Genomic DNA, 26,867 nt, shown 5'->3' with positions numbered 1-26,867 from the left:
GAAGCAGATGCTAAAGAGTTCTTTGAACGAATATGTACGAATTTGCATGGAAGATCTTAATGAGGTTGCTGGGATTTTATGTGTTAGGATGTTGTGTTACCTCATTTTGCTGGGAATATAAACACATTTGGGACATTTTGGATTCTCTAGTGCTTTTGGTAATGCCACAGAACCAGAGGCTCCCAGCTATTCTGTTTTAGCTTGAACCCACAAGATTGGTGTTTCAAGAATGTGAGAGGGTTTGGATGTGAGAGCCAAGATGCTGAAAATCTTGGAAATGTCTCTTGGTTAGAAATGCTCAGCCATGGTTTCCTAGAGTTGTTCTTTACAATAGGTTTTAAAAAAAGTCATTACCAGGCATGTCACTACAAAGACTGTCCCTTCAGTATTTAGCTTCTGCTGTCGTTTCCCTTTGGACATCTTTGTGCTCCTTTCATTAGCTCTCAGGTTCTGCAGAAATGGCAAGATTCTGCCCATGTGTCTCTGATGAGATGCTTTTAGTCAAATAGCTCAAATTGTTAACTTTGACGTCTAAACAGTCCATCTAAATAGGCTTATAACACTAACACACCAAGTCAGTCTGAGTAACTGCTTCAGACTGTTTTCAGACTGGAAGAGTATCGGTTCAGAATTGGAAATGTGGTTTATTGCATCCATGAGGCAGGCTGGCAGCGTATCTCTTTTGATCTAACCTCTGTAGGTCATCAGAGATTAAATGTCACAGCAGGGTTATTCCCTAATTGATTATAACATCAAAACAGAGGTGTCAGGTAAAGAATAATCTGAAGGAGATGAGTGGTTTCTGGAGATGGAAAGTTTTAACTCTGCGCATAACTGGGTGAGCTAGGAAAGGAGCTGGAAACCACCTGAGACAAAGCAGACAACCTTCAGAATGGCATGTGATGGGTTTGCCTCATTCTTCATTATGAGAACTGGCGAATAAGGGTAATGAGGTAAATGCAATGATAAGTAGAGCTGGCCTCCCAGGAGGGGAAAAAAAACAAAGTGCTGCTACTAAGCTGCACATTCCTGAGGAAATTAATTGCACGTCTCTCTTCTGCATCACCCCTGAGATCCTCATGCTGCATAGAATCATTTCTGGGGAAATACAGCTTCTGAAATAATGTTGCTGGTAGGGGCCACAGTCACCTGAGTGTGAAGAAGAGAAAAACAGTAACTAGAGCAATAATTATTTGGTTTTTCGTAAGTGACAAGACTAGATCTGTGTCCCCATTAAGGAATTTGAATGTGAGCTTGGAGGTTTCTGTGCACCTTCTCTGCTGGAAGGCAGGGAAAATGAGACCTGAGATGCATGATACTGAAGAGTGAACCTTGTGCTGGGCTGAGAACGTCCAAACTCCTCTGTGCACTGCCAGCCAGATGTGAGTAACGCAGACATTTCCTCTTTGGACCCCTATGAAGAGTTGATACATTCTTTCTGCAGAGAACAGGAAGGATGATGCTGAGCGTTAGCATATCGGCTGAGAAGCCTGTTGTGTAACCCTTGAGTTCCCAGTTCAGCTTCTTGCTTGCTGTTTTCAACTGTTGTGCCATTAATGCTCTCAGTGTGGTGGGGTAGCTGTGCTGTGGGCTGTACTGTACATCCAGTACCTCTGCTGTGCTCAGCAGAGCAAGCACATTGGGAACACAGGCAACCGTGGGGGTATTCTGTAGCAGCTGTGGCTAGGTGGAACAACAGCATATACTTTTCCAGCTGCAGGGTTGAACTGCATCCCAAAGATTGGGGAATTTCATCAGAACAGGAGTATTTCAGAACAGGTTGAACTGCCGGGCTGGGTCTGCACCAGGCTGAGGTCTGTGCTTAAGAAGAGCCTGGATGCAGCATGGAGAGGGAGTGACTTCAACTGTTAGAATAAAGAACATCCAGAGAAGTTAAAGGTTGACTATCTTTGGAGGAGGAAGCAAAACCTGCCTCCTGAGGTCATCCAGGCACAATACATCCACACAAATCTTCTAAGAGAGGTTTTGTACTTGGCTGAAGCAGCACAAGTTGAGCTGGGGATCTCCAGCGCCTGGGAAATGTGAGCTGGTGTAGCTTGGAGTTAGTTGTGTGGTAGACTCAAGCAGGTTTCAGGTTCCTAGATGTGTCTTTGATACCCTGCAGTGGCTTTTGTTAGGAGCAGTAAACAAATCAGCTGCGGGTGGTTCAGAATGAAAGGCCTGGTTTTGATTCCTAGATTGGTTTTCAGACCCTTTAACTGTCTCATTTGGCCAGGCTGCAGCTTGTTGGTTGATACTTCAGAAAGTTCACATCAGTGGTGCTAGCTTAGAGCTTAGCCATCCCCTTTAACTCTGTATCCTGGATTGCAGAACAAAATGCGTTGTTTTCTTCATGAGAGATGACATATTTCAGGACAGAATGGAAGAGCCCATTCCTAACAGTTTAGTTGTTTTATCCACAAAATGTGGAGAAAAATTACAATTTTGGTCAGTAGTTGTTAATGGAGTTTCTCTTAGTGTTTCTGTACAACATAGACCCAAGAGGAAGGACCTTCGTGCATTTGTAATATGTTTTCTGATAATGATTTGATTTTGAATTTGTTTTTAATAACAAACTTAGATGAGGAAAAGCTCGTATATGAGTCTTTTGTGTGGGAAGGTCTGTGGAAAGGAGCTACATGGGTCAGCCCACACCTTTTCACTGGGTTTGTGCACCATCTTCTGCATGACTGATGGAGCTCCTGCTCTCTGTTTTCCAGGCAGAACCCAGATGTGCAGCTGCAGTTACAACAGAGACCACCTCACCACCACAGCCCAACTTCTTCCTTGACATCCCTGGGATCTTTGACTTTGCTTCAGTCTCCACCGCCATCCAGGCTGTCCCCTTCCCAGCATCAGCAACCTCTGACTCCCAGCCAGGGAGATCCTGGAATTCTGCCACGGACCCAGCAGCCATTCTTATCAAACCAAGTCCACCAGGGGGACTTGTACCGACTATGCCAGCCCTTCCTAGGACCGCAGCAGCAGCAAGGAGATTCCTATTCAGTAATGTCCCGGGCTCAGCAGATCCCTTCCCCATATCAGCAGATGCAAGTAGATCCTTTTGCCATAGTTTCCAGGGCCCAGCAGATGGTGGAAATCCTGTCAGAAGAGAACCGGTCTCTACGACAGGAGCTGGATGGATGTTATGAGAAGGTAGCCCGGCTGCAGAAGGTGGGTGTTTTGGGATATCAGGCACTTTCCTGTGTCTCATATTGTCCATAATTGAATCATCTAATCTGCAGCTGTTACATTCCTTGCCTAAGGGATTGATTACCTACTTGGGAGTCTTTTACATGCAGATTGATTAGTCTGTATCCTGTCCCCTAGGGCAGCAGCTTAACTTTGTCAGAAGATAAAATCAAAGCCCTCAGTTTTATTGTAATAGTTTACTGACCATGCTCAAAAGAGCATCCTCATCAGCTGTCTTGAAGAGGCTGACTGCTTGGCTTGTTTTGTTAAATTAAAGCCAGTGTTCTTATGCCCAGGATAGCAGCAGGCTTCATTTTCCCATCAGTCTAAAAGACTTTAGAGACTGCAGAAAGGGCTTGATTGGAATGACATGAGACCATAGTCACTCAAGGAGGCAACAGGGGACATTGCCACAAAACTGGTTGGCAGGACTCTGTGCAAGGCAAGTACAAGGCTGCTATGGCTACGTTAAAGACATTTGGACTGTAGGACTGAAACTAACACTTCTTTTGTCGCCCTTTCAATGCCGAAGTATTTCTGTGAAACCTTAATATCTTGGTTTGGATGGACCTATTTGCTACTTTGGCTTTATGAAACAAGCAGAAAAAGTGGTGCTAAAATGTTTTAAAAGAAATATCCCAGTGAGACCCATCATTAACATGCATGTGTAGAGGTGTGTTCATTGTAGCCTCATAGAAATAACTTCCTGATGACCAGTGGTTTAAAACTGGGCAGCAGGTCAGCTTTGCTTGTGCCTTGCAGCTGTGAAGAGGCTGATGCTACTTGCAATTGAGGACTCTGTGGGTCTTGCTCTACTCTTTGCACTGAGCAGTCTCCAGGGCCATAAAAATGAGTGGCTGCCTAAAACACTTGTGCGAGTTCAAGTGACCCGTCTGGCTTTTCACACTCATGATTCCCTATGTTACCTCTTTCCAGGGACATATGTTCATATTGTTGTTTTGGTTTGGTTTTTTTTGTTTTTTTGGAAGGTCTCTGGCCAGGAAATGCTTTAGAGAAATGTTTGACAGCTTCCTGGTAATGAAAGAAGGGTAAAAATGCACTTTCCTCCACCCTCCTGTTGATCACTTGCTGTGCTGGTGGAGTTTGCTGTTACATGCATCCATGCTTCCATAGCAATGAAGCATGCCTAGTAAGGAGAGTTCGAACTGAATCTCTTTCTGCTCGTAGTGATCAGAGAAGCTTCACACGAAAGGCTTAGAAGGAAGGATAAAATATTTTACTGCAAATGTTGCCCTCCCCCCATTTAGTAAATTGACTGTTTGAAAGAACAACTAAGTTGTGGAAGTGTGAACAGAGAACATCAGGAGATTCGATTATGGCTTTTGGACCCTAACAGTTGCAGAGCTGCAGAGTTCATCAGTAACACAGGATCTGACAGTAGTGTTTTTGTAGCATAGTTTTGTCTGCCTTTCTTGTTTTATTTTTCTTACTCTCTTGATACCACACTAGCTATTTATATAAATGCTTTTTGCCCAGACTAACAGTAGTGCCAAACTGCCCCTATCTTAGAAAATAATAGATTACCTTTGCACTTCTTCAGTTTGCTTTATCTGTGCTTTTGTATTGAGTAAACAGGACTAGAATCTGGAAGGAGAGTCTAGATCTTTGAACCATGGGTGTCCTTTATGCTGAAGGAGCCACCACAAACCTGAGGCTGTTGTTTTACTTGATGTATAGATGTAGGTTTCTTCAATAAAGTAAACTTGAGAGAAAATGATCTCCTTTCAGAACCTGAATAATTGTGAGTGATAAAATAGTAAGTGCTTGTTTTCACTTCTACTGCAGCTGGAAACAGAAATTCAGCAAGTTTCAGAGGCATACAAAAACCTGGAGAAATCATCCTCTAAACGTGATGCCCTGGAAAAGGCCATGAGAAACAAACTGGAAGGAGAAATTCGTAGGCTTCATGATTTCAACAGAGATCTGAGAGGTGAATGAAGTAAAACTTGTCTTCTTCAATGTTGGGGTGTTTTTATTGTTGTACTTCCTTGGCAGGACAAGTTTCTGCTGCAGAATTTACTGTGTCTGTTGACAACTAGACTGTGACAGGATACTCAGGTATGTTCAGCAGCCTAAGATTTTAAGTGCTTGCTGCAAGTATGGAAACGACAGGTTTAGGAGGGTCCTGTAGTTTCTCATTTCCAGCCTGTCTCTCATTGAGAAGAAACACGTGATAAGCCAAGTAGTATAAACCAGATGCAAGCCTGGAATTCTCTCTTGTCTTATATCCTAGACACAATTTGTACAATTTGTTCCATTTATACAAATGGAAAGACGTTTTGCTGACTGCCTAATCCCACACCAGGCATGTTCACTTTATTTCCTGTCCAGTGACCTTTTTGCACTGACATACAAACTGCAGACTGCCTGTTCTTCCTGAAGGTCTTGTCAGTTCTTATCAGTGTAGGCATCTGTTTTTTTGGATCTCCCTTCCTTTTCCAGAGTGAGATGTTATTAGTGTCTGGTTCTTGCTAAGAGGCTGAGGCAGTATGATGGCTGACAGTAGAGAGTGATGTTGAATAGTATTTGACCTTAACATGGGTAAAAGTTTTGCCATTAGCTTGACAGGTGAAAACCGTCTGCAGTTTGGGGTGTTTAAAGGGAACAATCAGGTTTTTAAACTCTAAACTTATCTTTTTTGCAAACACCTTCTGATTGTCCTGCGTGTCATCTGCTCTCACTGCCCCATGTCTCTTACTGAGACTGTGTTCCCAGAAAATGTTTTGCATCCAAGAAGTAAGGCCAGTGCTATTGAGAGGGACAGTACATGAGGGCCTGCATTATATAATCTTATTCATAATAAAACACAGCATAAACATTTTATTCTTACTTTCATAGACTGACATAAATTCCTAACAGCCTGCAGCAGCAGAGCCAGTAACCTGTCCTTAGGGTTTTCCTGTTTCACCTAAAGTCAGGTAACTGGACAACAGTGATTTAATCTTCTAACTCTTCAGATTTAGTGGGGAATTAAAAGGGAATCTTTTAACTGCACAGTGAGATTTATTTGGGTGGAAAGAATAAGGTGTCTTAGTGTTTGTAAAAAATGAAAAAATAGACATTTTATGTGTTGTCACTGTTTAAAGTAATTTCTTTGCGATTTTGTTTAACCTGTTTTGTCTCATTGAGAAGATTTTCTGAAGGACATAGTTGGAAACTTTTCAAAAGTGGATGCTAGCTTCTGGAATCAGGAGGTCTGTTCCCCTAATGGGGAATTGCATTGGAAATGTCCTGAACAGATGTGACATAGTCCTTGAAAGTTTTTAATGACTTAGTGTTCCTTCTGTTGAAAACTTCTGCAGAGCGCATGGAGACAGCCAACAAGCAGCTGGCAGAGAAGGAATTTGAGGGGTCTGAAGACAATCGGAAAACCATCTCTCAACTCTTTGCACAAAGTGAGTTATGAGTGAGTTAGTGAGTGGGGTCAGTACCAGTGCTCCAGCCATCCTGGGAGGGATAACAATGCAGCAGGTTACGGTAGGTCAGATCTGTCAGTTTTCTACCAGGATGGAAACCAGGGCAGTGACAGTCCAAAACTGGCAGTGGAGAAAGGATTAAAAAATTCCTTTTCTGTCAGTATGTAAAGTCCATTTGATGCCCTTTTTCAGCTCTTGAAGCAAACATAGTTTGCAGTTAAACTGCCAGATTAGTGTTTCCGCCATAATATACAGGATAGTTTGGCCACCTATTTTGTCCCCTTTGGAATTAAACCTTTTCAGGCTGACAAGAGTCCTGGCATGAATTAAGGCCAGCGAGACTGGAACCTGGTAGGTCTCCTATCTCTTTAATTTGCCACTGTGCTATCCAGTTCTGCAAACATAAGGGGGATGAACACTGCATGCAGCATGCTGGGTTGGGTAAGGGTCATGAATTCTGTCCACAGCAGTGGATTTATCACATGGCAAACCAAAATGACGGATGTGAAATGCTGCTTTTCCTTTGTACTGAAATGTCTTGAGGCTGACGGCGGCGAGCCAGCTTTTCTCTCATCCCATGGTGTACTCCACCCTTCTGACAATGCTCACTTTTCTCCAATTGTTATATAAAAAGTTAATGCAACAAAATTTCAAAATAGAGGTTTTCTGTGGTGTAACACACTGCTTTTACTCTGTCAAATGCTGCTATCCCTCTCTTGTGTTTTATTTAGCTTATTCCTTGTGGATTACATTGCAAGCAAATGGCTATCATCAGGGTGGGAATTCAAAACTCGTGGTGGTAGTGAAAAGTCTGAGTTTAGTCTCATATTCAAACTGTTTGGGTGGACTTCATAGGTTCACCCAGAGAGGTGGGGAGGTCAAAGCTGTGAGGCCCCACACTCAATTGCTCCTTTTGTATGAACATGGAAGCCATAGTGCTACGTTTCCTTAGTCCCAGCATTTCTATGGGTGCTGTAGGTACCTGTCAAGTGAAGCTGTTCTCGTTTGGGGAAAAGTCTGCAATAAAACCTCCAAAAGCCTCACTGCAGGCACTTACAGATGAACAAACAGACTGCAGGCACTTACAGATGAACAGACTGCAGGCACTGACTGATACCTGCTGGCTTAATGCCACCCTGCCTCATCTCTGCCATTTTCTACAGCACATTTTAGTGTGCTGACAGTGTCAACAATTCATTTCCTGGGTGGAGGAGAAATACTGGGATAGAAGAGGTGAGGAAAAGAATAGGTAGGCAGTGACATTAGCGTTTGTCCTTGTCTCATGTCACAAGCTAGCTCCGAGTTGCAGTCAGGGTTTGGAGAGTTCTGGGTGCTGTTGGTGGACAGGTTTGTTTTGCAACCTGTGTGTGGGCTGCGTTGATTCCTTAGCAGGAGGGAATCTTTAGCTACCCCGTGTTGCTAAAGCTTTGCTCCTGGCTCTCTGCTGGCAGAAGAAAGGGAATAATTGTGGTCCTGTAAATATAGTTAATGCACATGCTTGCACAAACTCTGTATTCCATATGCAATCTGTCCTAACACCCAGGATCTAGTTCCTGTTTTTCAAGCTTTACACTCCTTATCCTCATTCCTTTGTCGTGGGATTCTGGTTTCTGGAATGCAGTTTCTCTGGTGTCATCAGTGATGGGTGTAGATCACTCCAGGGAGTATTTTGTGGTTATATATCCAGCAAGGGTGTTAATGTTATCATTATAGCTGGTTGGCCTGAGCTGAGAATGACAGCATATACAGAGGACATCAGCTCTGTGTTGTGGCTTTGCTTTACACCTCTGTGTGATAATTTCTCCAGTCCTCAATTATTTTATCATTTATTTTTTTATAAAGGCAGTTTTCCTGCTCATGAAACATAGCAGAACTGCTCCCACTTGGTCCAGCTTTCTGCAGAGCAGCAGCAAAAGGCTGGCCGCTGTGCTTAGGTGCCTTTAAAGGATCAGACATGAGCTCTCAGTGCTGGGCAGAAGGCTTTCTTGAGCTGCAGGTTTGCTTTAAGCAGTGACAGAACAGATATATGTGCCTCTGGTCCAGAGTGTCATTTTTAAGTGCTGTAGAGGAAGACCGAAGAGTTCTCATTTGCTCACTTGCTTTCTGTCTTCTCTGATGGTACTGACAGCAAAGTGGGACAACTGGGTGTTACTTTGAGGAGGAGGACAGCTACCCCAGGCAGAACAGCTTTCATGTTTGTGGGGTCAGTGTGAAAGAAAGGAGCACAAGTTTTTCAGGCACAGAAGTCTGCTGTCTCTTCTCTAATCTCTCTGGAATTAAAACCACCAAGTTTGTTTTCTGCTGCTGAAAGCTTGTACCTAAAGAGGTGCCAAGTGTCACTAACCATCTGTGTAATCAGAGCAAATTACCTAACTGTACTGAGTGATGCATCTTCTAATCCTTCTCACTAGTACTTGAAGGTACCATGCTTGTTTTTCAGGGTTACAAATCTTCCTCTTCCTTGAAAGCCATGTCCCTGTTTTTTTCCCCACTTAGTACTAGATTTGCATTCTCTCTCTTGTAAGAAGTTCCAGAAGAATCTTTCCTTCACCTCTGGAGTGAAAGACTCCTGAAAACTGGGTAAAGACAAGTGCTAAGTGATTCTCACTTTGTTTTCATAGACAAGGAAACACAGAGGGAAAAAGAGAAACTGGAAATAGAACTGGCTGCTGCACGCTCCACCAACGAGGACCAACGCAGACACATTGAGATCCGAGACCAAGCCTTGAACAATGCTCAGGCCAAGGTGGTGAAACTGGAGGAAGAGGTAAGGGTGCTGGGAAAGAGAAATTAGGCTAGCTTGGGTTCCAATTTGCTTGCTTCGAAACTGTTTGTATGGCTTAGCGTTGTGTTGGTTAGCTAAGCCACTGAGCTGTGCACAGATAAGCCACAAATCTCTATTTCCTTGGAAGTGCTTTCGTCTAAGCAGGCATGTTTTGTTTTCTTTTTGTTTCAACTGATAAAAGTGGGCTGGAACTGAAATCCCAGCCCTGGCAACCTCTGAACTTGGCAGACATTCAGATCTGGATGGACTTCTAAATAATACCAAATGAATGCAGCTTGTCCCCTTGCCAGGTGTTCCACTTACACCAGGTTATCGTGGAGCACAGTGCAGATCACCGTCTGTGCCCAGCATTCGTAATAAGCTGGGCACGACCTTGGCTATTTTCTCTCCCTTTCCTCCCAAGAGGTGAGAATGCATCTGAGCTGCCTAGTGAGGCAGCTTTCGCAGCAGTTTCTTTTGTAGCCATTCACACATGGCTCTCACCTCGCTGCCCTTCTGTGTCACAGTGTCTGTCCTCTTTCCTCCCGCCTAATCCTTTCCTCTCAAAGGCTCCATTTCCCTCTCCCAGACTCTGCTTCCTTTACTCCTACTCTTCCTCCGTAGTGAGCCTCTGGAGGAAATCTCATGACCAAGCACACTTCCTCCATTGCAGATTTGTTCTCTCCTCTAATTCTGCCATCTTTCTGCCTAGTAGCACTCACTGTCACCCTCACTGTGCCTCTGTCCATCTGCATCTTGCTGGCTTCATCACCAGGCTGTGGTCCATCACTGAGGAACCAGGTTCTGTGCAATACAAATGATAAAAGAGCAGTGAGAGGAATGCTTCAGTGTCAGTGGGCACATTCAGCCTTGCACACAGTTGACAAGTCCATTGATTTCACCAAAATTGCAGCATCACCTGGCAAGGCTGACTGGCACCTTTGTTGCTCAGGGGGATAGGGAGCATTAGGTTATAGGCTAATTTAAATGTGACATGATTCTATTTGGCTCTAGAACCATTCTGTCATTTGGTCATTGACGTATGGGATCTGTTTGGCTTTCCTTCAGATTTCAGCAGCTTATTGCGCTAAAAGTCTGATGTGTAGCTAACTTTAATTACACAGAATATCCATATGGCTTCCTTGGAACTATTCACATGCATGGAATCAACATGCATATTGTGCTGTGTTCAGCCAGGGCCAGCACACGCAGCACTTGGCTAGGCTGAACCTCTTTGTAGGTACTACTGTTGGCTCCCTCAAAGTAAGTTGAAGCCTTTAGGGGTAACAGTAATTGTATGTTTTCTTTTCAAACATCTCTTGTTTTACTAGAATTGGGTTCAGTGCTGCTGCAAAATATTTCTGCCTAGCCTAGGTAGAGTAGTAAAATAGGTAAGTAACTGGGGGGCTGAGCTGCATGATAGCTTAAAACCCACGCACATGCTGATAGGGAGTGAAATGCCCTGCATGAGGGCTTGTGGTCATTTGCATTCAACCTTTGCTCGAATCCCAGGGTGTGCAGGAAGTGCCACCCTTCCTGTTGTAGATAAATATGGAAGCGTCTCAGTGAGGGAGCAGGAGTTAACTCTGCTTTTTCCTAGAGGTGAGACAGTTTAAAGGGAAGCTGAAGAGGTAAAGAGTCACTTTTGCAGGTTTCCCAAATCACTTTTTAATGAAATGCTTAGGATTATAAAGCATTTTTTTTTTTTTCCTCATTAGTATTAAATTGTGGGAACTTCTCAAATCCCCAAGCTGTTTGTTAACATGCTTTCCAAAAGACAGCCCAGCAAGCTGTTCTGTGCTCAGGGCACCGTTCAGAAGGGACTGTAAAATGTAAGCCTGGGTTAGTGACATTCAGTGACCAAGATACGTGAACCATTTGTCCATTTTTTATGTTATTCCTGCCAGCTCAATCTGAGTAACCAGTCCCTGTAATAGTCAGGAATTACCAAAGTAGTCCTGCAGAGGAGGGTGGAGTTTCTTACGCTAAGGTTTGGCAGCCACTCTGGCTCAGGGCCCAGAGGGGGTGCATATTTCAGTTGCTGCATCCTGTAATGTAAGTTTTCAGCTGGGTTTTTTTCCTCTTCCGTTCCGACTTCTTATTAAGCAGAGTTATGCTGCCTTGTATGCACCAGATCCTTTATAAAAAGAGTATTTCCATTCTAATGGGAGCTATAAGCCATTAGAGTAGTTTAATTTATCACTATATCACTATAGCTGAATTTAAATGTTGCATTGGAATTGGGACTTCCAGACTTTTTTTTCAAGACCTTTCCCTGAATTTCCAGTATGGACAAAACAGCCCATTTAGAAAATGTAGGTATTTGTCTACTCCTATGCAGCTTTGAGAGCTTTTATGTATGTTGGATTAGAGCTTTCATATATATTGGGTTTTAGCATCCAAGTTAGAGGGAACAAAGAGATAAAGGGATGCTAAATGGGATGGAGAAAGGAATCATCTTGGAGATACCAGAGTATAGCGTGAAGCAGTTGGAAGCAAAAGTAGATATTCATAGAATACTTGGCCTGGTTTGTTAGCAGGGGTGAAGTGACTCTTCAAATTTAGAACAAGCTGACATTAAAGTGTTTAATAGTGCTAAAAAGGATGAGTGTTCATATTTTAAACAAACTTAAATATGTCTATGAACAGCCTTGCTAAGTACGTATATGTTTTATATGTAGTAATTAAACTCTGCTGCTTCTCTACTCTGTGTAGATACCCGGTTATTAACCCCTATTTTCACTGCTCCATTTTCATTCTTCCCTTTAGTAGATGTTCCACAGTTATGCATATCAGCAGCTTGTTGAAATTATTCCTAGTGAAGTATTAATCTGTGTTTTTTAAGGTCAAAGCTTCAGATAGTTTTCATTACATGCGACAAATTTGAGATAAATTGAGTAGATTTGAGGTAAAATGCATGTTGGCTTAAAGCTGTGTCTCACAGTCAGAAGTGGTTAGTGGTATTGATACTTGCAGCTAAAGCAATGGAAAGTTCTCATTTTGGAGCATGGATTGCCATGATGGTCTCATTTTGATACAGAAGTTTGAATGGCTGCAGTGTGCAGCAGTTTGTAGCTGGTGGATGGTCACAGGTGGGCCAGTGTCATGTGTGAACTTTTGAAACTGTCACATCACCATGATTTAACAACATGTGCTGGCATACACATTGAGAGCCTGCAGCAGGCAGAACAGATGGTTAAATTTCTCCTTGCTCTGGTCCAGAGACAGAATTACTGGGTTGCAGCAAGGCCCATCCTAACCAAATAGAGACTCTGGGTGAACACTGGCTTATTGCAGGTCCCTTACCAGGCTTGTAATATTGGAGGAGGGAGTTTGATGCCAAATACTTTAACCACAACTGCTGGATGCAGAGGGTGCAATTGCTACTGTTTTTACACTTGACAAAGGGAAAAAAAAAAAAAAAAGGAATATCCAGAACTTTTCTTGAACTTGGCCATTTCTGCTTACCCTGGTTAATTCATACCACGGAAGACCAAACTTCAACTTAAAAAAATTAGTGGTTTTTCTTTATAGCAGTGTAACTTGCACTCCTTTGCTGCACCACTTTACAAGCCACTGTTTTAATGAGTGCCTTAAAGAGACAGCTTTGAAAAATAGTGACTACCACTAAGAAGTTATAAATATCTCCTCCTTGCCATCCTCATGCACACATCCTTTCTAATGGGTGCAAATTGGGGGCTGAGGGAAGGGAAGAGGTTTGAATGAAACAAGTGGCTTGTATTTAGAAGCCCTAAGATCTTTCAGCCATCAGAATTCAAAATAAACCAGGTATCAGAGCTAAGGCGCTGTATTCATTTCCACTCAGCTGTTGTGCAGAGCAATACCACACTATTTCTGATAACACTGAGGGTTCTGTCTATGGGGAAATATAGAAATGTTCATTTCCAAATGACATCTATTGTAGTTTATATGCTGTGTCTAAAATACTTTCACAACAGAGCTCTGGCTTGTGGGGAAGAGACCCAAAGGAGAGTTTGTGTGATTGAAGCTTGTCTGGTTCCTTCCAGTTGTTTGTCTGGATCTGTAAAAAGATGTTTCCACTCTCCACAGCTTTGTCTCACTTAAATGTCTTAGACTCTCAGTGCTACGTAACTCCTTTTAGGACAGAGTTGCTTCTGAAGGGGATGCTTTTGGGATGGCTTATTGTTCATGGATGGATAGGATGCAAGGTTCCCTGTAACTAGTGTGTGTGTATCTTTAATGACCTGTGTAGCAACACAGAACTGGATTTTTATTGCCATGTCGCTACCTCTTAAATGCTGCTTGTTAGTAATTTTCCAGAGGTGGCTTTGGGAATCATAACTTATTTTAACACAAACAATTGGAAAGATGACATTATAACATTCCCATGCAACAAACAGTATTCCCTAGCAAGAGGATAGTGTTATCAGATTGCTTCAGCATGAGTTCTTGCTGAGGCCAGTGGCGCCTTATTGGGCCCGAATTCAAATGCACTGAGGGTTCAAAGGCATCCTAGAGGAATATATTCCAACTGCAAGAGGGAGAGGTGGTTTAGATGTGCTTGCTGCCTCTTTTTTTTACTACATTTCTGCCATAGCAGGCAAATTCTTGTGGGGAAACACATTTTCAGCTGCATCTGAATGGATTCAGCTTTAGGATAAACCCAGAACATAATGAAAACACCGTGAACATATTAAACAAAGGACTTTGAAGACATCAGAAATAGTGGGTGGGAGAGAAGCAGATGCTGACAAGTGTTACCAATTTGCTGAAATGGGAGCTGTCCAAGATGAAGAGGGTAATGGCTGGGTTTGTCAAAATGCCTGGGAGAGTTTGTGAATCATTGCTAGCTATGCAGGAAGTCTTCTTCCCCAGAAAGCTCTTTGCTGAGTAACGCATCTGGAAGCAATGAATCTCTTTTAAAAGATCTTCCTTCCCCCTCACTTACTATGTCCAGGACTGCTTTTGTCCTGCAGGGACAGCACCAGTGCAAAGGATGTTTCAGGCTTTCCCTTGTTTCTAGTGCCTTGACAGTGAAAACTCCTCATTCCTGTATGCCTCTGCTCCCTGTGCTGTGTGAAACCTCCATGCCCTCTTCAGAGCCTTTCTTCTTGCGAGGACCTGGGATTACTGAAGGAGATTGCAGGGTTTGTCAAAGCCAAATGAAGGAACAGGATTTGTTTGGCTTTTAGAATGCTAACTCTAATGGCGAGTGACACAGAGCCCGGTGAGCAGGGCTCAGCGCGGCAGCTGGCACCAGCAGTCGATGCAGGCTGTTGGTGCAGGCAGGGCAAGCGGGGTGTCGAGCACAATGGTGAGCACTCGCCTCAGGGCCTGGTGTGGGAGCTCTGCTCTGGCCGCCCCAGCAGTGGCCAGCGTTGGCACCAGACAGAGCTGATGAGAGGGGAGGCTGCAGTGCAGACCTCGGGGTGCAGAGAGTGCCTGCACTGGTCTTGTGAGGTGAGGGTGCACAATGGGCAGGGTGCACTCGGTGGGCCCTGGTGGAGGTCCTCCTGCAGCAGGGGCTGAGCTGTGGGATGGGATGCTATCAGTAGGCTAAGAGATACCAGGGAAGCTGAGAGGGAGCTGGAGTGCTTGCTCCAGGCCCAAACTGTGCGGGGACCACAAGTGTCCACTTTAGCGCATACCAAAAAGGAGGAGGGCTTTAATCCAGGAAGCTGGGAGCTAGTAATAAAGCCACAAAAAAAAAGGAGGAAGAGGACAATTAAAAGCAAGGGACTTCTTCCAAAATCTGATTTCCCCACCCAGAACTGCTTCACAGCTCTGCAGGGAGCTATTGAGCAAATGTACTTGATCAGGAGGCTAGGGAATCTTTCAGGGGTATTCCCTGCATCAGTTCACCCTTTGTGTACTAGATTTCTGCAGAGTCCCAAGCCAGGCCTTGCCTTCTCTCTTTTTCTTGTCCTCCTTTTGCAGAATTCATGTATCATAGCGGTGGATGTGAACTGGAGCATGGCTGCTCTTGCTTGCGATGGTTTAATTAGAAAGTTGTGTTGATAGAGTTAAAGCCTGACTTCTGATACTTGATTAGGGTATTTTCCAAAGTAGTCAGGGATTGACATGGATGAGATATGCACATGATTAAAGTTGTGCCATGTGCCATAGGAAATGCTGGGAAGGGATACAGTCATGCTGAAGTTCTCTGCTGCGCTTCCAGACATGCACTGAGGTCATTTGAGCTCTTACCCTCTTAAAGAGGTATTATAATAAAGGTATTATTATGAGTAAAATCCTCTGCATTTTCAGAGCACCCTTCAAGGCAAAGCAGTTACATTATGTGAGCATGAGCTTGCATCTTACTTAAATGCAGTACCGTCAAAAAGAAAATTACTATCTTGTCAAATGTATTTCAAATTACATACTGAAGGGCATGACAGCATCCTTGTAAAGCTTCAGGAATGAACTCTTATCTAGAGCACGTGTCCACTGCCAGGCCTGTTGCAGAAGAGAGAATTCCAGTGTCCTTTGATGCCGTCTCACCCATGGTGGATGTTCCTGTGGCCCTTGGCACTGAGGAGTCAGTTTTGGTTCTTTGCTGGAAGAGAGAGGGTGGGGAATCCATGGCCAATGACCAAGAACAAGCCTCAGCATGCTGCTTTTTTTTCTTCCTCCCATCTCATTTATGGCTACAGCACCCTGGAAATACTCGGGAAACTGTTTCCAATTCCTGTCTTAGGAAAACACAGTCATACTCTCAACTTATGCTAATGAAATCCCTCTGTGCTTGGAAGACTTATTCCTGATCCTCTTTACATTGAGAGGACAGATCAAGTCAGATGGATTTGGGAAAAACCAAATAAAATTAGGTTTCACTGCTTCCACTCCTGGAGAATCCTGGTTCACAGAGAGGTAAATTGCTCCTCACACATAAGAGTGTGTGCAGAGGTGGCAGAATTGGAAATGAGTGGAATTGCCAGAATATGCAGTGAGTTGACTTGAGTGCAGCAAATGCATGAAATGAAACAATCTCATATATAAAGGTTAATTGTGTCAAAAGACACTTTGGGAAAGCTAGGGTGTCTGGAGCACATACATGCCTTTATAGTTTACTAAACATCTGTGTTCCAAAAACCTGAATATTATTTGAGGGATTCCTGAATTAATTCTCGTTTTAAGCCATAAAAAATATACACAACCCCCAAATTTTCTAACATTCCTAATTCTCCCTGAGCTGGAAGATGAAGTGTATTTTGTGAAGGAGGAAAAAATGTTGTCTTTATGAAAAGCCACAGAACAAGCCATGCCTGTACTTAGGTCTGGTGCATGAGTTAGGCATGTGCAGGCAGTGCTGGTAAGTTGGGCAACAGCTTGTGTTGCAACGTTTCACCTGCAGGTTTGGCTGATGGGAGCACTTTCAAAGTGAATGTTTCAGTGGAATTTCTGTGTCCTACTTCTTTCTTGGCTGGGCTCTTGGTATTCTTTGAATGCAGGCCAACACGTTAATCCTCACTTAGGCACACTCAGGTTTATTAATTATGAAACTAGGAAAATGTTGTCGGCGGCTACTTTGGCAAGGGGAATTTCACCTGTGTGTTAAAAAACTGTTCAGAAATGTCAACACTTTGGGGCAGGTTAGAAGAGCTCAACTATCTGCCTGTCCTTCCTGAGGAGTGCGGAGGAGAGCTGATTTTCCAGAGATTATCATCCATCTCCATGCAGGATATTTCACTGCTAGTGAGTTCATGAGGTTGTTCCTTACTCTTGTCCAGCTCACTAAGCTCATACGCAAAGCTGAGATACTGGGTGCTCTGTATTTCTAGGTTGTGCTGCTGACTCATGGTTTATCATTTTTGGCTAGTTACAGAACTACTTTGAGCTGCTGTTAATCTAAGTGTAAAACTATAGTGCATTAATTCACGCTTTATTGGAGTCTGAGAAAGCTTAAATCGGTATTTTTAAGCACTGTGGTGTGGAATTAAAAAGATAAGTATAACATTTTTATTGATTTCCTGCAGAACAGCAATGGAATATTAAGTTGTATTAAAATCTTCTTGTCCCTCCCATTCCAAACAAGCTTGAAATCTTGAGCAATCAAAGAATAAAAATACCTTTCTAGTGTGCATGCACTGGTGGGAAGGCCTTTGGCTGGATTACTCGCTACTTATTGTAACTTTTATTATAAAATACCAGTTTGGGGAAGATCCTGTAGGGCAGCAGCATTCATGCTGTGAGATTAGATGCCTGCTGACTTCATGAAGAGAAGAAAAGGATACCATGTCTGGCATTAATAGTTCGGAGGTTTTTGTGTCTGTGCTGTTCACATTGCAGTCTCTGGATCGTCTTAAGGAGCAGGAGTGTGAAAAGGGAACATTTGGAAGAAACACGTGATAAGACCTTTTTGGGATGAAGGTGTGATATAAGAACAGCTCCTGTAGTTCAGATCAAAGCCCAGCCAGCCCAGTATCCTGTCTCCACCAAAACTTAGAGCAGATTCCTAGGGAACACTATCATAATGAAGCTAACAGACAGCAGTACTTTCCCAGAATACTTCCTGCTTCCAAGAAGGACTTCCTGAGCCAAAAGTGGTGTCTTTTGTCTTTAATATCCCTTAGTGGACTTTTCTTCCATGAAGCTGTTAGAGTAGCAATTTGAACTCACATAAGGGAGTCTGTGTTTTGCATTGTGGTGCTGCGCTAGACTTTGGCTCTGACTGTTGGGAAAAGTTGCCTTCTTCCTGCTATTTTTGGGTTTTGGGGGTTATGACAATCACACCTAAAAAAGCAGTGACCCCAGTTTGCCACAGAAGGCCATCTCATTGTGATTGTTAGTCTTTTCCCTAACAGAAAATTATGTCCATAAGTATGCAGTATCCTATATATTAGATTAGAGCTGGGCCCTGCGTGTGTATTATTATAATTATTGATGTAGTTATTGTTATTATTATTAGTTTGGTTTAATTCTGCCTGAACTGTGGATTAACCGTGTGAAGACAGTTGTTGGCAGTCTCAGCATGGTGGCTTTTATTGCTTACTTTGAGGCAGAATAACAGCTTGGTTTGCAGGATGAATGATGGAGGAAGATGGAAGGGCAGGAGCAAGGAACGAAGCAGGACCATGTCTTACTGGGCTAAGATTAATGTCCAGATAGCTAGAATAAACCTGGCTGCAGTGTGGAAGGATCATAGGCCATGTCTAGTGTGTGCTTTGATCCTATTCATTATCTTATAGGACTGGAACAGGGTGCTGCAAGGTTGGATTCATTTTCTGCTTAATCTCGTAAAAACACTGCTGACATTTTCCAGTACTGCACTGAAAAGTGTTCCCAACTTGTGGGCCAGCTCTGAATGGTGCCTTTGCTACTTCAGTAACATCTGTCAAGTCATGAAACACTCTGTTATGAACACTCTGTTATAAGCCCATCAATGCTCTCAACCATGTGCAACAGATAATTACCTCAGTTTCCCCATCATTACCATGAGGTCACTGAGGACAAAAAGAACAAATACACCTAAAAGTAAAGGAGCAGTGGTGAAGACCTGTAACATCCTGAGTGTGGAGTCCAGAACAGGAGTTTGAGGCACACTGACAGGAGTTGTCTGGAAATGGTTCTTCCTGGCTGGTGCTTTTGTGCTGGGCTATGTGTACAGAGCCAGAGCTTCACTCCCTTGTTCTTATTATTTAACTGACATTGGATTTTCTTCCTTTGTTTCAGCTCAAAAAGAAGCAGGTCTATGTTGAGAAGGTAGAGAAGATGCAGCAGGCCTTGGTTCAGCTGCAGGCAGCGTGTGAGAAACGGGAACAGCTGGAACACAGGCTGCGGACCCGACTGGAGAGAGAACTGGAATCTCTCCGGATGCAGCAGGTACCTGCTGTTGCCCTGTGCCACACTAGGTTTCTTGTAGGATTGTACACGACACCCTACACCGCACATAAAAGGGCAGTGGTTTCTTCTATCTTGTAATTGGTAGCTAAAATCATGGGTTTGCTGGTTGTTGTATTGCTTTACCTTGACTTAATTTTTCTATTCCAACCTGAAAAGTTAGGTAAAAGAGCAAAGGGGATCCATCACAGCCATTTAACTGAGATGGTGTTCTATTTTTAAGTAACCTGGTTAGATTTGCTTTTAAATGATTGAAAAGATTTTGTTCACACTCTGAAATTGTATATAAAATTAATTAACTGGTCTGAAAAGAGGCCCTTCAAAAAGCTTTTGCATTTAAAAAACCCAAAGAAACCCAAACAGCAAAACCTATTCTGTAAATGCAGTTGATGGAAAAAGATGGGGAGCTTCACTTAGAGCTGTGGGTTAAGCTGCCTTTCTTGGGAGCAGTGCTTGATGTTTTATGACATTTGAGTTTCAATATATGAAAAATAGAAGGAGCCTTTCTTGCATTATATGAGCTTGTTGCCTGGCTTTGACAGAGTAAGGCTGAACTATCCCTGCAGATGTTTCAGATTAAGCTCTAAGGGAGATGATTACCATCAGCTGGTTTGCCTAGTATGGCATAGGCCACTGCATTTCACTCTGGGGGGTTCTTGCCCCAAGCCAGTGGTGCTCTGGACCAGCCTCTGTCCTTCAGACAAAAAGCAAACAAACCAACCCTGAGCCTCACAGATGTGTCTTGACACTGCTTTTTCCTTTTCCTTGCTTTTGGAAATCAGCGTCAGGGTACATCTCAGACTGCCAACGTCTCAGAGTACAATGCCACGGCGCTTATGGAGCTCCTGCGTGAGAAGGAGGAAAGGATTCTTGCTCTGGAAGCTGACATGACCAAGTGGGAACAGAAGTACCTGGAGGAGAGTGTGATGAGACAGTTTGCTTTGGATGCAGCTGCAACTGTGGCTGCGCAGAGGTAAATAGGGCTTTTCATAGGACTGGGATTATTTTCTTTTTCCAGTTGAATGTCATATTTCCCACCAAGGAATGTTGTCATACCACCCTCCCATGATACCTCGCCTTGTGGTCTGAGCTGCTTCTCAGACTTCTGCATGCAAGTGAAGCTTGGCTGCTTTTCCTGGGAGCTGTGCAATTGCCAACAATTAGAGACTTCTTTTTTTCCAGGGGAAGATTCCTCCGCATGCAGGAGCCATTTTCCAGACTAGAATTGTTCTGAGCCATTCCTAGAAGCTGTTGTTTCAAAAATAGGTGTATGAGAAGGGGTTTGTTTGTTTGGGGGAGTTTTTAAACAAGAATCAGTCCTTGATGAAGTCATGTGAGCTGGGGTAAGCTTGGTGATTCATAGAACTCACCCTGAATGCCTGACTTGTTCTCCAGCATGTTTTTGCAAATTACTTTGTGGTATTGTCCTCAACATGGTTATAACCAGAAACATCTACTAGGAAATTCTGCTCCAGACATTCTGCAGTGTATGGAGAGCACTGCTTGTGGGGGTGGAAGGGTGTCTGAAATCTGGTAACAAGCTCACATTCCAAGACAGCTGAACAGAAATGCTTACTATGGCTGTAAATAGGCCCAAGTGCTTCAGCTAGTTGATAAACAAGAGCTGTTACTGGAGCATGACTCTTTAGCATTAGATATTGCTTGCATATAATTTCATGCCTCACTAGTTTCTGGTTCTTGATGGCAGATTTTGTTTTAGATTGTTTATGAACCTGATTGGAATAGGGATGTTATCACAACTGGCTGCCTCGCTTGTAAGATCATACTAGAATACAGGGGTAAAGCTGCAGATCTGCTGTATTAGCATTTAAAGAATTACCTTATCTTGCTCCAGCAGCAGGCTGTTATTTTAGGGTATTGATGCTTCTCGTGCAGTTTTCCACCTCTCCAGAGATTCTCTAAGGGCTCTTGCAACTGCTACTGCTTGTCCTTAGAGGACATGTCATATTTTCAGCGTGTGCTGATAACTAGGGGTCTGGTCTATTGTTTATCATGGAATGAGAGGGGATGTGTTAGGCCTGTTGAGGTTTTGTTAAATTAACAGTCAGGAAAGAACCAGCCTCTGGTTTTAGGCATTCTTCTAGTTGTTTCTCTTCCAAAGGAGAGTATTCCGTTAGTGTCAGTACTTCTGCACCTTTATGTTTTGGTTAGTGGACTGAACAGCTATCACAGTGTTAACACCAGGCACTATATGGAATCAGTCTAAAACTGTTTTCAACCCACTCCCAAGTTTTTTGGAACAAACTGCTTAGGGTTGCTTAAGAAACTTCCATGCATAGTTCCCTTGGTACTCAGATTCCCTGTGTGATACTGTTGGAATGGGAAGGGAAAAAGCTTTATACCTGAAGCAAAGTTTGTGCTGTTTCAAGAAATGTGCTTAGTGTTCTATGCCATGCTTCCTCCTCCCTGTGTCCTTGGAATTGCCTCATTGATGGGATTACAATAGCTCAGTGAATCAGTTAGATTATGGACTGGCCTGAGATCGGTGGCAGATTGACTATTGCTGCAATTACTTGCATATTTTTGTAATCCTTTTTTCATTAGGACTGAAAGTGGGATTTTTGGAAGACACTGAGCCACTCAAAAAAGTGAATATTATTGCTTGTTACTTTTGAGCAATAATTTTGTACTGCTAGGAGGAAAACAGCAAACTTAACTGCTTTTTCTTCTGCTCTACTGCTTGTTCTCAGGGACACGACAGTGATCAGCCACTCACCTAACCCTAGCTATGACACCTCGCTGGAAGCTCGCATTCAGAAGGAGGAGGAAGAGATCCTGCTTGCCAACAGGAGGTGTCTTGACATGGAGGGAAGGTAAAATGCAGTCTGGTCCTATCTGGCTTCTTTAGGACAGGGATTTTAAATTAATTGTCTGGCTAGACGCCTCAGAACCAGAAATTCTTGTGTCTTCACCAGTAGCAATGATGTAGGATGCCAGATGCTCCTTTGGCCAACGAATTATCTATGTGGCCATCCAAAACCTGTCTTGATACTGAGGACTAATGCAAAAAAGTCTTGTCTTAGGTTTTCTGCATTTAGCTTGTTGCTCTTCTCTCTTCAGGGCATCTTCATCAGGCTCCAGCCACATTTTAACAGCCTCCTAGAACTATTTTCCCTGGGATTAGGTCCAGTGCAGACTCCTCAAAGTGTGTTAAGCTTCTTTGCGTTGGTCTCATGTCCTGTCCATAACATTCAGCTTTGTCTCAAAGCCCCTTGCATGGATGGATCTATAGAGCAGCTTCCAGTAGCCAAAGGTGGGAGGGTATCTCAGTGCTGTTCACTCATGCATGTGTACAGGAAGTCTCATGCATGATCTCCTCTGGTGGGCCAATGAGCAGCCAGTATTCAGAGCAACAAGTTCACTGGCATCCTCTCTCTGCCTCCCAAAATGCCTAAGGAAGTCCCAGTCACAGCCATGGGGGCACTGAGGCCTCAAAGGAGACAGGAGTACAGGTACATTGTTTTTCTTTGCACTTCTCCAAAGGATTAAGACTCTGCATGCTCAGATCATTGAGAAGGATGCCATGATCAAAGTTCTGCAGCAGCGCTCCCGGAAGGAGCCAGGAAAGACAGACCAGCTCTCCTCAATGAGACCTGCCAAGTCACTGATGTCCATTTCGAATGCTGGCTCTGGCTTGCTGTCCCACTCCTCAACACTGAGCAGCACTCCCATCCTGGAGGAGAAGAGAGAGGACAAGAGCTGGAAAGGCAGCCTAGGTAAGTTTTAGATAACAGTGGCAATTCAGATATGCAAGTCACTGCTTAGAAGGGAGGCAGGAGCAACAGAAGGAAGAAGGTGTATTGGACAGACAGATCAGCATGCCATAAAGCTGACTGCAAGCAAGATGGAACACTTTTATCACGACTGGCTGTTTTAATCGCTTTTGGGAAATACGATTTCTGATGTCCAGGCTCTGTCATGTCCAGGCTCTGTCATTCAACTATTCAGCAAAAAACTATTCAACAAAAGCCTTTATTCCTAATTTGATACCTGACTTTAGGGATATTTGAGTTACAATTTTCAGAGGTCCCAAGTGCTTGCTTTCATCTGGGTTGTTACAGCTATCTGAATATGTAAAGTCTCCTTGAATAGGAGCAAACATACTAATCAGGATTGCTGTCCTGTACTGTACTAACCTGGCTCCTGTCTGGAATGGCTCAACACCATTATTCAGAGAAACTGATCAGTTACAAAGCAAATCTTAGATGATTTCTTTTTTTCTGAGGGGGAGTTAGACCCACAGGCCATCCCTATAAGAAATGTAAACAAGAATCTGTTGCAGCTGATTTCATTGTGCAGATTTACCCTGCCATAGATGGGCCACTGCTTGGAGACAGGGAAGTAAGGAGTTCGTGCAAGCTTGTGCATCTTCACATGCAGGATGGATGAGGATACTGCTATTCTTCATGTACTTCAGCACCCAGTGGTGAAAGGTGCTCTAGAAAGATAAATGAGTGCTGTCTGCTGAAGCACAGAGCACTTTCCAGACCCTAGAACGAGTACTAAGAGTGGTGCAGAACTGATACCAGTTAGTTTTCTGGAATTGTGACATTTTCTTCCCTTTTTCCACAAAGGTGTTCTGCTGGGAACAGAATATCGCTCTGAATCCATTCCCTCCACCCCCTCTCCCGTCCTTCCTTCCACACCATTGCTGTCAGCCCACTCAAAAACAGGCAGCAGAGACTGCAGCACCCAGACTGACCGGGGCAACGAACAAAGCAAAGCTGCACCTTCCACTGCAGCCCCCACACCAGGACGACTCCCCAGTACCAACCTGGCCTACAGCGCAGACAAAACAGGTAACAAAGCTCTGCTGCTCTCCCAGAGGGCTCCCTGCCACTGGCTTACCATCAGGTCTGCTCAGTGGCACAGGCTCTGCCATACCTTCTTCCATTCAGGAGCACTGGGTTTAGTTTTTGTGAGGACAGAAGGGTTTCAGAGGCAAGTGTGACAATGTTCTGAGGAGTCTCAACTGCTCCGAAGGGAGAAAAAAAAGCCTGAAGTGGTAGCATAAGCATGGACACACTGAGTGGAAAGGTATAGCAAGGTTTAAGAACTGGAACAGGTATATGCAAATCCCAGGCTAGTCTCTGAGTCATTGTCTACTCTGAAGTAAATTGTGAGTAGCATGAGGGGTTTAAACAGTGTATGAAAATGGGTTGTAGAAACTGGCCATTGCATTTCAGTGGGTATTCAAAGCAAAGTGGACTCAGATAAGGGGGAGGAAAGGTAATTATTGTGACAAAACTGTCTCATAATTGTACTGTCCCAGTCTCAGGACCGACCTCAGCATTGGCCCAAGTAGATCCACTTGACAGTGCCTGTCGCATAAACTGAATTTGCTTCCCACAGAGCTCTGAGCTGGCAAGAGCTGCTCATTTTCCAGCCCACTCTGCCAAATCAATGCAGATTACACAACCTTGCCTCTTCTAGTTACAGACACGTTACAATTATGTTGTTCTTTATGGAAGAGTGAATTTGGCTGGTCTGCTGTGCATTTTGCCCATGCTGAGCTATTTAATGGGTATCAGGCGAGACAGGGGAACAGTTTTTTGTGGTGAAAGTTTATGCTGATGACATTAGTTTAAATGTAGTCACTCCAGTTTCACGTGCCATTGTGTATCAGTGGGAGATACCCAAAGGGAATTTGATAAAGTATCTTTATCTGGCTACATGCATGAAGAATTGAAGAATTGTTTTAAAATGAAATAAGGAGTTGTCAGCTATCTTTTGGCGAGTGATAGAAGATGACTTTTAACATGTTAATGTCATTATTTCTGACCTCATTGAAGTTACAGCTTTGATTGTGTATCTCTTTTTTTTCCTCATCACGTAGATGGGCCAATCTTCCACTCCAGCACCCTTGAAAGAAAAGCCCCTGTTCAGAGCATGGGGCAGGACCTCCCAGATGGAGAGATGGTAGAATACCTCATCTGAAAGGCTGTACCAGGGTCTGAGCTGGGGTACAGTAGCAAGATATTCTTAAAAGACATTTTTATTGGGAAAAAATGTAGTACCTGAGAAATAAAAGAACACTCAGCTGTTTGCTCTTGTATATTATGTCTCAAAAGTATGGACAGGTTAATTTATAATTTGTTCTAAATTATAAAAAACCCGTAACACTTGTTCTTTGGAAGTTTCCCTGTTATTGTTTAAATACTGTATCGTGTAACATCTGGAGAAAAAAAAAAACAAGAACTTGGGTGCACTACATCAGATATTTCATTTCAGTGTTTGAAGTCTCTTAAACAGAAGTACCTCCTCTCACAGCTGTTGGTTAAATATCTGAATTGATCACAGCAGGGTGAGCATGATGCCCTTCTCATGAGCAGAACCAGGGACTCGGTCATGAGCATCACTTTGTGGTTTTAGAATACAGGTGTTCTGAGAAACTTACAAACATGAGCTGTGATCGAGGGAGATTTCTCTTTACACTCAGTGTAAGAACTCAGAATAGGTATTTCACACCCATAGGCTGGACAGTTTTGCATTTTCTTTTTTTACTTCCCAAACTGTGCTATTCCTTTACTAAAAGAAGACTCTGGTGATTAATGTCGCATTTCACAGGTTTAGATTCATTGAAAGATTTGCCACTTTTTTCTACTGAAGTACTTTTTCAGTAATTTATACAGTGGATAGTAAATAAGATCTTGCATTCAGGTTTTACATAAATTAAAAAAGGAGAGTTTACAGGCTCAGTCCTGATCTGTTAGATCAGATTCCTGCTATTATAATTTCACTGGCTTTAGTGGAACTACTCCAAATTTACTGTAGTGCAAGTGGCAAGCCCTGTCGCTTTTCAGTGTTAGCAACTTAGTCTGCTGCATCTGTGGAGATCTTTCTCCGTAGCAGATTTTTCTGTGTTTCAGACGTCCTTTTTATGTCCCTCCTTCTTGAAGAGAGCAAATTCTTTTTCACATAGCAAAACCTCAGAGGGAGAGCTTTAGAGAGAAGCTCTGTGTAAAGTTTCAGATGGCAAATTTTCTCCTTCCAAAATACTTTGTTTCTTCATCTAACTGGAGAGAGCAGCTTAAGGAAAGTCCCAGTGGCATTACAGAAGAAACTTACACATTCAAGTCATTGGGTTCACTTTCAGGTTACTGAGAACTAGCACAGATGCAGCGACGCTTTGGTTGCAGATGCTATAAGGAGATATTAAGACCAATAGAAGTAAATGAGTATTTGTTACTGTCTTTGCATTTTATTAAAACACTTCAATATTAATCTCTGTTAAAACTACTTTTGTTTACTTGAACGTTAAAATATTTAATTAGCATTGGGAACCTGGCAAGTCTCAGCTTTCTTGTGCAGCATTAGAGTAGCCAGATTTTCATTTCAGATCATTTCTCCCCAGAAATAAGGAAAACCAGCAATTAATCATCAAACAGTGAATATCCTCAATTACTACTTAGTTGACACTGTTCGTATGGTGTCCAACTGGAATGGCCTTACCAGATGAACAGATATACCATGGATTTCACAGTGGATGGCTGGGAGGTGAAAGCAGGTGCCTTCTGTCTCCTGCATAGGTGACTTAGCAGTGCCTAAAGATCAGCCATGAGTTGGATTCTGTTTGTCTTCTAGCGATAATCGCTTAAAACCAGGAAAACACTTCCCATCATTTTTAGCAG

At 43.2% G+C, this 26,867-nt stretch overlaps 1 protein-coding gene across 6 annotated transcripts in view; it reads left to right on the top strand.

Moving 5' to 3' along the window:
* Nucleotides 1-26,460, top strand: part of AMOT (angiomotin) — a 58,247-nt gene extending 31,787 nt beyond the window's left edge. For all 6 annotated transcript variants that reach the window (XM_061445747.1, XM_061445741.1, XM_061445745.1 and 3 more), the window contains 10 exons: nucleotides 2,721-3,174; nucleotides 4,999-5,143; nucleotides 6,516-6,608; nucleotides 9,251-9,396; nucleotides 19,048-19,197; nucleotides 19,998-20,188; nucleotides 21,927-22,049; nucleotides 22,720-22,952; nucleotides 23,811-24,035; nucleotides 25,073-26,460. In XM_061445747.1, coding sequence (XP_061301731.1) covers nucleotides 2,721-3,174; nucleotides 4,999-5,143; nucleotides 6,516-6,608; nucleotides 9,251-9,396; nucleotides 19,048-19,197; nucleotides 19,998-20,188; nucleotides 21,927-22,049; nucleotides 22,720-22,952; nucleotides 23,811-24,035; nucleotides 25,073-25,173 — 1,861 coding nt within the window. In that variant the 3' untranslated portion in view covers nucleotides 25,174-26,460. The remainder of the gene's footprint in view (nucleotides 1-2,720; nucleotides 3,175-4,998; nucleotides 5,144-6,515; nucleotides 6,609-9,250; nucleotides 9,397-19,047; nucleotides 19,198-19,997; nucleotides 20,189-21,926; nucleotides 22,050-22,719; nucleotides 22,953-23,810; nucleotides 24,036-25,072) is intronic.
* Nucleotides 26,461-26,867: the final 407 nt, after the last annotated feature.

The sequence above is a fragment of the Pezoporus flaviventris genome, unplaced genomic scaffold (assembly GCF_033815535.1).
Source record: "Pezoporus flaviventris isolate CSIRO_AGI_PZ_B2104156 unplaced genomic scaffold, CSIRO_AGI_Pfla_v1 ptg000005l, whole genome shotgun sequence".
In the NCBI taxonomy this organism is placed as follows: Eukaryota; Metazoa; Chordata; class Aves; order Psittaciformes; family Psittacidae; genus Pezoporus; species Pezoporus flaviventris.
Note: the sequence above shows the minus strand (reverse complement) of the source record. Positions and strands in the feature narration are given on the sequence as shown.